This window comes from Gymnoscopelus microlampas (genome assembly GCF_963454915.1).
Source record: "Gymnoscopelus microlampas genome assembly, chromosome: 12".
In the NCBI taxonomy this organism is placed as follows: domain Eukaryota; kingdom Metazoa; phylum Chordata; class Actinopteri; order Myctophiformes; family Myctophidae; genus Gymnoscopelus; species Gymnoscopelus microlampas.
This window is the reverse complement of record NC_139949.1, coordinates 7,924,055-7,936,603: the sequence shown is the minus strand read 5'-3', so window position 1 is coordinate 7,936,603 and position 12,549 is coordinate 7,924,055. Positions and strand designations below refer to the sequence as shown.

General features: G+C 41.9%; 1 protein-coding gene across 1 annotated transcript in view; it reads left to right on the top strand.

Moving 5' to 3' along the window:
• Positions 1-1,271: 1,271 nt before the first annotated feature.
• The window catches only part of thnsl2 (threonine synthase-like 2), an 18,602-nt gene continuing 7,324 nt past the window's right edge, over positions 1,272-12,549 (top strand). The window contains exons 1-7 of the mRNA XM_084074631.1: positions 1,272-1,315; positions 4,223-4,454; positions 4,714-4,908; positions 6,821-6,973; positions 7,934-8,176; positions 8,805-8,953; positions 9,597-9,722. Of these exons, the coding sequence (XP_083930757.1) occupies positions 4,232-4,454; positions 4,714-4,908; positions 6,821-6,973; positions 7,934-8,176; positions 8,805-8,953; positions 9,597-9,722 (1,089 nt within the window). The 5' untranslated portion in view covers positions 1,272-1,315; positions 4,223-4,231. The remainder of the gene's footprint in view (positions 1,316-4,222; positions 4,455-4,713; positions 4,909-6,820; positions 6,974-7,933; positions 8,177-8,804; positions 8,954-9,596; positions 9,723-12,549) is intronic.

The following is a 12,549-nucleotide window of genomic DNA, read 5'->3' as shown; positions in this document are numbered from 1 at the left end:
AACAAAATTATCAATTGATGAACGGTATATATTCGATGAAGAAAACAAGCACGCTTCAGACTTCAGTATCACTTGATTGATCAAAAAAAGTTATTCATAGTAGCCTAAGACAATAATGTTTATTGCTCTTAATAAATTAGTTACTTAATATGTAACTACTTCAAAACAGTGGGTTGCACACATCCAGTTCGTTGCTGGTGCTGGACACAGTAGTGATAGTTCAAAAGAATAAAAGTCTGCACGTATTTTATTTATATTTAAATCTTATTAGGACCCACGTTGGAAATCAAAGGAACCATTGCACACCTAAGGCAAACCAAACCCAGTTAGGACCCACCTCGGTCCCATATAGACTTGCCTAGTTGGGGCCCACCGTGGGCCCAGGTAGAATCCACCTAAAGCCCACATGGGCATCCCAGTTGGGACCCACCTCGGTCCCATATAGACTTGCCTAGTTGGGGCCCACCTTGGGCCCAGGTAGAACCCACCTAAAGCCCACATGGGCATCCCAGTTGGGACCCAAGTGGATCCCGCTGACATTGCCGACATGGGGCTGAGGAAGAAGTTATAAGGCTGCTTATATCTAACCTTTATATTATACCATCCCTTATAATACTTCTACAATACATTATGATATTTGTCAGCTTGTAAGAGCCTAGATGTCTCCACTAGGCCTAATATTGTTTTGGTTCAGTTTGTCCTTCAGGCAGCTACAGTATAACTATGATCTCTGCCTTGTGCTCGAGGCAGAACTACCGTACCACTGACATGAGGTGTTAATGTACTTCTGACCATGATATCATGTACATAAAGCATAACCACCACCACCTAGAATATTGTCTCCACTCCACATGTGCCTTATTGATTGCTGATTGATCCAGAATTCCACGACAGGGCCCACATGGTTTAGCCCACCTTGAGACCATATGGGACCCACGTGGGCGTGCTGGCTGGGACAACAGCTCCTAAAGTGCTTAGCCTTAGTTTACTTTAAAAGTAAACAATGACATGGTACAACGTTTCGGCCACAGTAGGCCTTCACTTATGTAACTAGTAATCTTAATAAACAAGGTAGGCCTATAGTAACTGTCAGCCACTTAAACATGTGATCCCGTTATTGACATCTTTTAGTGCCCCATAGCTTGGTATCCATGGTAACAGCAGAGGAATGGCTACAACAGCCTATCATAAGGCGGAGCGTCCTTCCAGACGATGGGATGTGGTGTATATGTTCCATTGCCCTGCAGACCGTCACTATATCCAGATCCACTCACACATTCTACATCATTTACACAGAGTTTGGTTACAAGTGGAGGTAAGAGCTTCAATCTAAACGAATAGAATAGAAATACAAAGTAGCCTATAACAACAGTGACTCACAGGTTATGAACCTAGTATGTTTATGTTGACACAACCTATAGTGTTATAGTAAAATAACTGTTATAGTTATGCTCTTCATGTTGACATTTCCCCCCTTGCAGAATCACAGCAGCTGACTTGAACTTTGAACATTGTTGTTGATGTTGATGTTGAGTTTGGTTTTACTAGCCATGGTTCAACTTCACATGACGCTCATTACATGCTATAGTGCCTGGTCTTTGGGGGTAAAACAGTTTATTAGGTTATAACATTCACTCACATATTGTTTACTTTTTTTCTTTCTTCATAATTAAGCACTTATTCAAGCTTTGAAGCTTTAGTGGATGGAATCGGCATTACATTTGACGAAGTAGCTTACATTTATTTTGCCAATCATGTCATTTCAAAACAACACATCATGCATTTCTGTGGCGTCTTAATACACCATAATCACTCTCACACACGCACACGCGCGCACGCACACGCGCACGCACGCGCACACACACACACACACACACACACACACACACACACACACACACACACACACACACACACACACACACACTGATGTGGATTGATTTGTCTGTATAACGCTCAGGTTTTCTGATGTGAAATGTCTTGTACTGATCAACTGTGCGTAAGTCATTAACTCGTCTTATCTGTCATTACTGCTATTGTAATTGCACCCCATATATCCCAGCACTCCTTTAACATGTTGTTTGTCCAGTGAAGGTCAACAGGTCAGTCACAGTTATTACATAATCGCCTGATCACAATTATTTGAGATCATCGCAATTATGTTGCATAATCGTCAATTTTGCCATAATCTTTTTTCGTTTGTGACAACTTTTTTATTTTATTAAAAGCTTTTCAAGGGGAAGAGACATTACATTGTATTCAAATCATGTATGCATAGACAAACAGTTCACACAAAGTCCCACAACAACTTAAAGAAGTGTGTCTTTTCAGTACATATAGATTGTCCGTCACTGGTCATTAAAGGAGTAGTTCACTCAAACAATTACTTATTTTTTTTTAATCAATTACACACCCCATGAAGCATTGAATTCATGGAGATTTTTTAGTTTTTGTCGTATTCCTTAAGGAAGCCAATAATTTGATTACCGGCAGAAAGATGCTAATGTATCCGGTAGGAGACTCAAAGGAGAACCTTTGAGTCTCCTACCGGTGAGACCGCCGGTCATCAAATTATGTCTCAGGAATGCGACAAAAACAAAAAAATCTCTATGAATTCAATGCTTCATGGGGTGTGTAATTGCTAGAAAATAAGTATTTATTTGGTTGAACTACTCCTTTAATGCACTCATGTAATCTATTGCCTGCTAGTATCAGCCTCTTCCTGGTTACAAAACAACCCAGGCCCCTTCTGAACCCCCTCACCAGACCCCAGGGATAATCGTCATAATCTTTTCCATGTTGAAAAATATTAATACATTTAAAAAACAAATGGCGAACAAGCTCACAACATGCCGCATTGTGACGCGTTGTGAGTTTGTAGATCGGCTATTATTTCCGCTATTCTTTTCTACATTTATTTTGAAAGTATGTTATTAAATACGTCATATTTCAGTTATGTTATGTCTCATATCTGCCCATTTTATTTACGAAGCCTAAAAGGCATTGTAAAAAAATGCACTGTTAACTGGATTGTTAACTGGTCCAAATGGACTATTAACTGGTCTGTAACTCTGAGTGTACATATGGAACCAAATGGACCCTTATGGGTCCATTTGGTTCCATATGTACACTCTCAGAGTTATGGGAGTCCATGAAATTAAAAGGTTCGAGAACCACTGTCCTAGTCAACAGACCAGAACATCACTTTTACAACATCATTGATAAAGTGCTTGTCCTTCCTACTGATAAGGGATTTCTACACATTTACTACACATGTAGCTACACTGGCTGCACTACTGAGGCTAATAGGCTTAAAGGTAGTGTAAGTGATATCGTTTTGTTCAAACAAAACCTTTTTTAAAAACTGCTCTTAGAGTAACAATTTATCACTCACGCTTCAATTTTATAGTGTTCCAGTTCCAATTTGTCTGCTCATGTTTTTCTTTCATCACTTGTTTACTAAAGAGCTGGAGAGACAGCGAGACTCCTGTTACTGAACAAACACCCTGTAGCAATGATTACTATCACTATATAGAGCTATTTAACACTTATTTTAACAACAACAAAGCCTTATTCTATTTTTAACTTAAGCCATATTTAATCTTTTTTGAATATATAAAACAATTGCAGACCTACAAGCTCACAATGCGTTGTGAGCTATTTTAGAAAAATGTTGACAACATGTTGACAAATCTTCTCTTACACAACAACTTTTCAAATGGGAGTCTGGGGCACAATGTAAAACAATATTAGAATATTGTGTAAAAGTTCATGTGTGTAAAAGGAATACAACTCAATTTAATCCAATATTTGTTTCCAGAGATTTTGGGGTGTTGGATTTTTTTTTTTCATGAGCCGTATGCCGTAATCATCAAGATTAAAGCAAACAAAAGCTAGGCTTCAAATAGTTCACTATTTGTCATGAGTCTAAAATCTATGAAAGTTTCACTTTTTGAATTCAATTACAGAAAAGGGAACTTTTACACAATACACTCTCTCTCTATCTCTGTTCTCTTTTGAGAAACACTGCAGATAGATGAGGGGAAGCCTCACAAAATAGTTTTGTATTGAGTCACAGGCAGCTCAACTATAACATGTTAAACATATCTATTTATAGTTATATGTCCAGTAATAGATTGACGTGATGAGGTACTGTACTGGAGTACTCGCGGTGGGGTCCACAGCTTCATATCTAATGTATTTAGTGTTGTGTGTCCAACAGGTTGGTGTGATGAAGTACTGCAGTACCCGCGGTGGGGTCCACGGCTTGGAATTCCGTGACGTTCTGTTCTCGGGCTTCGCTCCAGACGGGGGGATGTTCATGCCAGAGAGCCTGCCCACGCTGAGCCCCGACACGCTGCTGTCCTGGAGGGAGCTGTCCTACCCCCAGCTGGTGGTGGAGGTGGCTTCACTGTTCATACCGACACACCTGGTACCCAGAGATGATCTGAGCGGTGAGCTACGTGCGACAACAACGATCTGGTAACATCCACCTTTAGAACAGACATGGGAAAATTCTCCTTCTACTGCACTGCCACCCACGTGTGGAATTCCCTGACCCCATCCCTTGAAACATGTGGTTCACTGGCTTCCTTCAAAACAGGCCTGAAACCACCCCCCCCCCATATTTACCCCCCCTCCACCCTTTCCACTGTACATAGTGTTTTATATTTACATGGAACAGTTCCATGATGTTCACTCTTTCCCTTACAGCTCTGGTAACTACAGCGCTGTCAGGCTTCAGGGTTCCGGGAGCGGTGAGTGTGCGCAAGCTGAAGGACGGTCTGAATGTCCTGGAGCTGTTCCATGGGGACACCTTCGCCTTCAAAGACCTGGCCATGAGCTGCACCGTGCACTTCCTAAACTACTTCCTCTCCAGAGAGAAACGCACAGCCATCATCGTTGTAGGTAAGTAAGAAAGATTACAGTTTTTATCAACCTTTTTCATTTCAAGAACTCCCATGCATACCTTGGACCCCCATTTGATATTTAATTTTAATTTAATAATTTTTCTCTAGGACCCCAATCTACTCTGTAAAATCCTAAGTGTTAATTGAACTCAGAGCGGTATGGTATCTGCCTTGTTTTAAAGGGAAAACACACAGGAGTAAAATGAGCTGGAACGGCACAATGAATATTGTAAAGAAGATGCGAGTGCAGTAATACTGATACAATACACTCCTACTAATGCACAATGTTATCGGCAGCGTATCGAAATCGGCCGATATCGGACGTAAAATGCCACATCGGTATCGAACCGATCTCAAAATAAACCTGATTATTTTCACCGATATTGATGACGTAATAATAATGTGACCGTCAATGGCTTTTGTACTAGAAATTCAAAGCAGCCAGTATGCCTATGTCTCTGTCTCTTTAAGATCACCAGCTGTTGCCCCTCCCTCCCACTCCTCACACGTTGTGTCTAACAGAGTGAAAGCAGTTGGCTGCAGCACGGCATGAAAAGAGAGAGAGAAACCACCTAGTCAAACAGCAAACAAAGTTAATGTCCATATCCAGAACAGTTAGAGAGGGTTTCTTTTACATTAAATTAGGTTAGAGAAGTGATACAGCGGAGGATATATTTTCAACACTAATGTGCATATTACCTCGTTAACATCAAAGTAACAAGCACTCGTTACTCAAGTGCAAGCTGTGTGTGAACAAGTGCAAGCTGTGTGTGAACAAGCAAGCTGTGTATTTAACCACAGACAGAGAATGAGCTCAAAATAACTATCAGCTTGTAATCTTTCAGTTTTTAATGTCCTGTTGTCCTGGAATGTGTTGTGTAGGTTAGGAACTTAAAGCAAATTGCTGCCGTGTCTAGAGAGAGCATGTCTTCCGTTGGTTCTTAGCCCCTCCCTCTCCTGCTATACTCACTGCTGATGTTATAATACAAGAAGTTCGGGCCGCTACGCGTCCCTCACGTCTAGAGTTCGACACCTACGTGCCACCACCGATGTAGCCTCGATCTCCAGGCTTTTTTTTTCCTTCGCGTTTTGCTAGAAAATAAAGCCTGGACCAAGCTGTGGAAATTTCTGGCATAGGAAGTGGGAGTCAACCTTTCATTTCCCCAACCAATCAGAGTGCACTGGGCGTCGCTCAAAATATTGTGACGTCAGGGCTCTGGGCTGCACATTGGGGGAGGAGGAGTGGCGAGGTGCGGGGCGGGCGCACTGATGTGTGTGTATGTATATATATCTATATCTCTCTATATCTCTCTCTCTATATATATATATATATATATATATATATATATATATATATATATATAAATCTGCAATAAGCTCAATATAAATATAATAATGTGATATATTGGTATCGGAATTCGTATCGGCCGATATGAACCTGCAAATAATCGGAGATCGGATATAGGCCATAATTTCATATCATCTTTAGCTTCTACTGTGTGTGTTTATCGAGTATTTTACCACAGGACTCGGCCAATCAGAATCAAGGACTGGAACTATCCGTATTTATCCAAGGTATTTAATGAATGCTTGTGTCCTCCTTATTCAGGTACATCTGATGGCTCTGGAGTGTGAACCTCAATTTATAATTTGTTGCGTGACGGTGTCGCTCGCAGAAAGTAGCAGAAAGTAGCAGACAATAGCAGAAAATCTGCCGTTCTCTGCCATAGACCATATTCACACGGCGGCCATGTTGCTATTCAGTCAATGAAGTGCCACCCCGGTTGCCACGGCACTTTCAATGTTCAATTCCAAAATGGCCGCTGTGTGAATATGGTCTATTCTCGGCCATTCCAAGCGCATGACACCATCGCAGAGCTTACGCTTTAACGAATGTCTTGTCTGTGCAGGTACGTCTGGGGACACCGGTGGCTCTGCCATCCACAGTGTTAAAGGTATCAGTGGGATGGATGTGGTGGTGGCGTTTCCTCGAGGACGCATCACCGCTGTTCAGGAGAAACAGATGATCACCTGCCTGGAGGACAACGTACATGTGTTTGCAGGTAAACAACAAAACATACTTTATACAATGACAGCTAAAAAATGATACTGCAGACACTGCATAACACAGTATGTGAAGTGAAGCACAAGAAATAATTGATAAAAAAACATAACAGCTTTAAATCCTATTTTCCCTATTTGGGACATGTATTAATAGGTAAACGTGTGGCAAAAATAGGTGAGCGTTTGGTGAAAATAACAGATGTACAAGCCCACAACGCGTCACATTGCGACGCGTTGTGAGCTTGTGACTGCTTGTGACCGCTTGTGACCGCTTGTAGGTCGGTTATTTTCGACTCAATCCCCCTTCGTTTTCGCCTCTGCTGACAGATTCTGTCCATGTACTGTAAGGTTTAATTGTGTATGGGTTCTTTATAGAACCCTTAAAATAAATGTTTTTTTTTAGCACTTTCACTGCCATAATTAATTACTGAATTAAGTCAGCCAGTGCCAGCGTTTTTACTAATCTTTCGAGACCCACAGAATATTTTTGTTACTATGACGATGTAAACACCAGATGTCTCGGGGGAAAGACGAGATCATCCGGTCTCTTTTTTTCTTTAGTTATCAGTAGTTGAATACAGCTTGTTTTCACCAAAAACCCAATCTGGGAAAATAAATCAGAGAAAAATGTATTTTTATAAATCCTATACCATTAGACCGGACGGGCTGTTTTTTTTTTTTTAGATCAGGTGATTTCCGGGTGTACTCTTCTTCGGGAGTCACTAGGATCACTGACAGGTTGCGGAAGAGCGCCCTCTATCGTAATCACTGAAAACACCAAATGACGTCTTTAGTGGCAGTGAAGCGTTGGATTTTAAATGACGTCTATAGACGTCATTGGCACGTTATGAGTTAAAGAACCTTGGTTCTGTTTGGAACCAAAAATGGTTCTTCCGTGGCATCTCTCTGTCAGAGCCAGTTTGGTTTCCCAGTTGGCACCTTTATGTTTCCGTGTGCAGCGGACGGCAGCTCAGACGACATTGACGTTCCCATACGGAGGCTGTTCGCTGACCAGGAGCTGGTGAAGAGCCATGGCCTGATGAGTCTGAACTCTGTCAACTGGTCCAGAGTGATGGTCCAACTGGCTCACTTCATCTACGCCTACCTGCACCTCAGCACCATGGAGCAGCAGGCCCACCACCACAACCCACTGCCTCCTCTGGAGGTGGTGGTGCCCACCGGAGGAGCAGGGAACATCGCAGGTGAGATCCATTCATCACATCTAATGGGATTGTACTATCGTTCAATTATGAGTCCATTTCGTTTAACACTTTCAGGGTTAAATCAATACAAATTATCATTTTTTTTTACTTATTGGATATGTTACAAAATATACATGTTGCTCTTTTTCTTCATTTCATATGAAAACAGAGAACCATAGCAAAATAATGAGATATTGAATCAAGAAAGAATCAAGAATCAGGAAACTTTCTTGTCACATCACAGGTTTACACGTGTAAAGAAGTGGGTGAAATGTGTTTTTGCGTAAGCTCCATGTTTTTGAAGAAAAGGGAGGGAGGGGGTGGGGCAGGGAGTAAGAAATCCAACATTAAATAAGCACTAGACCATACCCGGTGAAGTGCGCAGGTGAAAGTAGTTGCAAACGTGGGGTTATTGCGGGCTTAACTGGGGGGTGGAAGTTGAACGGGTAATGCCTGCTCTAATGCTGACAACCTTGTTTACAAAAAACGTGAGGAAGTTATTGCAGTCAATTATAGAAAATACAGGAGGGTCGTGTGATGGTGGACAGACAATGGTGTTAATTGTGTCAAAAAGTATTTGGGGTTTATTTTGCTGGAGGTGATTAATTTGTGTTCTGTCTCCTATCAGCCGGCTGCATTGTGAAGCAGATGGGCGTGCCGTTGCGTCTGGTTGCCATGGTGAACGCCAACGACATCGTCCATAGGACGGTGCAAAGCGGGGACTTCTCCATGACCGAGACTGTCAAACAGACACTGGCCCCCGCTATAGACATCCAGGTACTGTCACTGTCACACACACACACACTGTCTCACACACACACACACACACACACACACACACACACACACACACACACACACACACACACACACACACACACACACACACACACACACACACACACACACACACACAGACAGACAGACAGACAGACAGACAGACAGACAGACAGACAGACAGACAGACAGACAGACACACTGTCACTCTAGTCTCACGAGTCTCCTCCCAGTTCAAATGCTTCCGTCAAAACGGCCACTTTCGGTGATTTTCAATCGCCGATTTTTGATTGAGTTTTGGCCATTGTCGCCCGTTTTTCTTTAATAACACGGGCTGGGAAGGTCGGATACCTGAGTAAAGTTCACTTTGAGTTGCATCCAACACATCCATTGCCATTTCCGTCGGCCTTACCGTTAGGCCGCTAGAGGCATTTGAATATATATATTTTATTATCATGTAGTGCCCTCAGTGGCTGGTGCCCCAGGGCACTCGCCCCTTACGGCCTATGGATGATCAGGCCTTGCGTATATGTTTCCATAGGATCCATACATCATGTATATGTTTTCTATATGTCTCCATATGTTTCCATAGGATCCATACATCATGTATATGTTTTCTATATGTCTCCATATGTTTCCATAGGATCCATATAACATGGAGCGTGTGTTCTGGCTGCTATCAGGGAGAGATGGAGCCTTAGTGAAGGACTTGATGGAAGACTTTCAACGTTCTCACAGAAACACCCTGCCTGAAGCTCTACATAAACAGGTGCTTTACACTACAGAAACACCCTGCCTGAAGCTCTGCATAAACAGGTTCATTACACTACAGAAACACCCTGCCTGAAGCTCTACACAAACAGGTTCATTACACTACAGAAACACCCAGCCTGAAGCTCTACACAAACAGGTTCATTACACTACGGAAACACCCTGCCTGAAGCTGCCTATAATTGACATTTTTATTGCTGTTGTCTTTTATTGATGACAATACACATTTTCTATTCTATTCTATTGACACCTAGCCTATCAGCTAGCGTTAGCTACACATAATCATCTCCTCAACTAATAATAACAAAATGATCACTGATTTTGAGGATGAGGCAGACTGCATCCCAGTGATCCAAACGATGTTGTTCACCACTATAATTGTTGTTATACAGTAGTTGTGGTGTGGACTCTGCCATGCCCTTCAGTTAGAATGATTTTTAAAACAACATATTTTAAAGTAGTAATATTAAAAGTAAAACAACATATTTACGGGGCCAGAGCTCAGCTCTGGACCTGTTTTGTTATTGGCAGTATTCTGTCACTTCTTCTTCTTCTTCTTCTTCTTCTTCTGCCACTTTTCGCAGTTCTGGCTGAACCGCGCTGTCGCTTTTTACGAAACTCGGCCATATGGTAGATGGTCATGAAAAACGATCAAAAAATAATTCTCACAATCTTTCGTCCAAAGGTGGCGCTATAGCACTCAATTGAAAATGCCAACTTTGACCAGGTACAACTCATGCCCTGTTTGACCTACAGCCATGAAACTTGGATACACATATGCGTCTCCTCATGCTGAACAACTTTCACCCTCTGACTTTTGACCTCTGACCTTTAGATCTCCCACCATTTTGAATTATATGAAAAACAGTCATTGGCTCCTAACTTCTGCATTTTTTCACTTATGGAAAATCCGCTCCCTATTTTTTGTCGGCAGAGGTCCAAAGTTCAAGTGTTAAACGTTTCGTGCAGATTGCTCCAAAATCCCAGGATTCCATCCTACTATAATTCTAGTAACCTCACGGTGGTGGTGACTTGGTTGGGTGGACTCTTGATCAAACTGCGCATGCGTCGTTGCCAGGTTTCGCGAGAGAAACAAGCAGCAAGGTCTATGAAAACGAGGCCAAACCAAACGAACCCTATACCACCAACATTGGCCCTACAGCGCTTACAGTACGCCGACATGGCAACACCGACACCCCGCCCACTCTCTGACTGTCTACGCGCCGACACAAACCAACACGACGCGGCCGCCATTGAAATCAGCAGCTCGCTCGCTTCACACAGCTCACGCACAGTTACCTCCTAAATGCTGAAATAAGCACACATTTCGAACCAATGTGGTAATATTCGCACACAAACAAGCCCAACTTACATTTCTGTCCATTACAAATGTCACAAGACACGAAGGAGACGAGGCAGCGGCCCCGCGGAAGTCGCGGCCTAGTGCAAGCATAAGCCTCGCCTGGGAGTGGGGCCTTTACCCCAACATTGCCGGGCCGCCCGACGGATGTCGGCGCGCTGCCGTCCCGCGCCATGTAAACAAACTACCGGTTGTTGCTAATACTGTCTAAAGCATGTATGTGTGAATGCTTATGTCCAATACTGTGTTGCCGTTAGTTGGGTTTAAGCCAACAGCTGCCTATAATGGGCCGTCAATGTGTAGCTAAGCCACGGGTAGCGTTAGCATGCGGCTAACGTTAATGTTACACAACGCAGCTGTCGTCACTCAAACGGCTACGTTAAACATCTTATCAACAACCTGTATGAACGTTAGTGTGGTCAATGTCATCAATGCTAACTAATTACCCCGTTGAACAGTGTTATTTTGGTGTATTTTGTGGGTTTCTGGGACACAATGTCACGATGTAGCAACTCAGACTGTTATGTCACACGGAATTGAATAGCTTAGCACTTCCGGTCGTTCCTTCACAATAAAGGTTGCAATCAATTGAAAATAGCAGATCTACAAGCTCTCAATGCGTCGCGATACACACAATATACACATCTTTAGAAAACAGCTGATCTACAAGCTCAAAACAACTCGCAAAGCCACACGTGTACAAGTATATAGGGAGAAAGTGGTTAATGCAGGTTTTGGAATAATTACACACATCTACAGTTTACTAAAGGACAATATGCCTCTGAGATGTAGTGGAGTCGAAACTTGCAGATACTCCAGTACAGTTAAAACCCCTCAAATTTGTACAGTACTTCAGCACAAACAAATTCACATTATCTACCTATCCATCAGCATAACATGAATATTCTATCTATCTATCTACCTACATATATCTCTCTCTGTGATCACATTACTTAATAAAATGTATGATGACTCATTATATTATTATATGAATATTAGATAAGTGTGAAAATAGGGAGATGGGGAGAGAGAGAGAGAGGGACGGAGAGAATACTCAAATACCTTGAGTAAAAATACTTCAGAGTACTCAACATGAGTAAAAATACTTAAAGGTACTGAAAAGTTGAAAAAAAGAGTAAAAATACTTACAGATTGATGAAAACACTAAAAATACCTAAAAGTTGATAAAAACACTACAAATACCTAAAAGTTGATAAAAACAGTAAAAATACTTAAAAATCTGTAAAAAAAAACTTTACAGCTAATAAAGTCATTAAAAACACTTTCAAGTAAATACATTGAGTAACAATACTTACTTAACTACTACTACAAATACTCTTTTAGTACCGCCTCTTTTAGTACCGCCTCAATACCAGCTTCAATGCATTACTGAAATTACATTTATATGAAATACATCACAACACCCTCCTATAATATAAAAAAAAACAGCCGAAGGGGTCCGCCA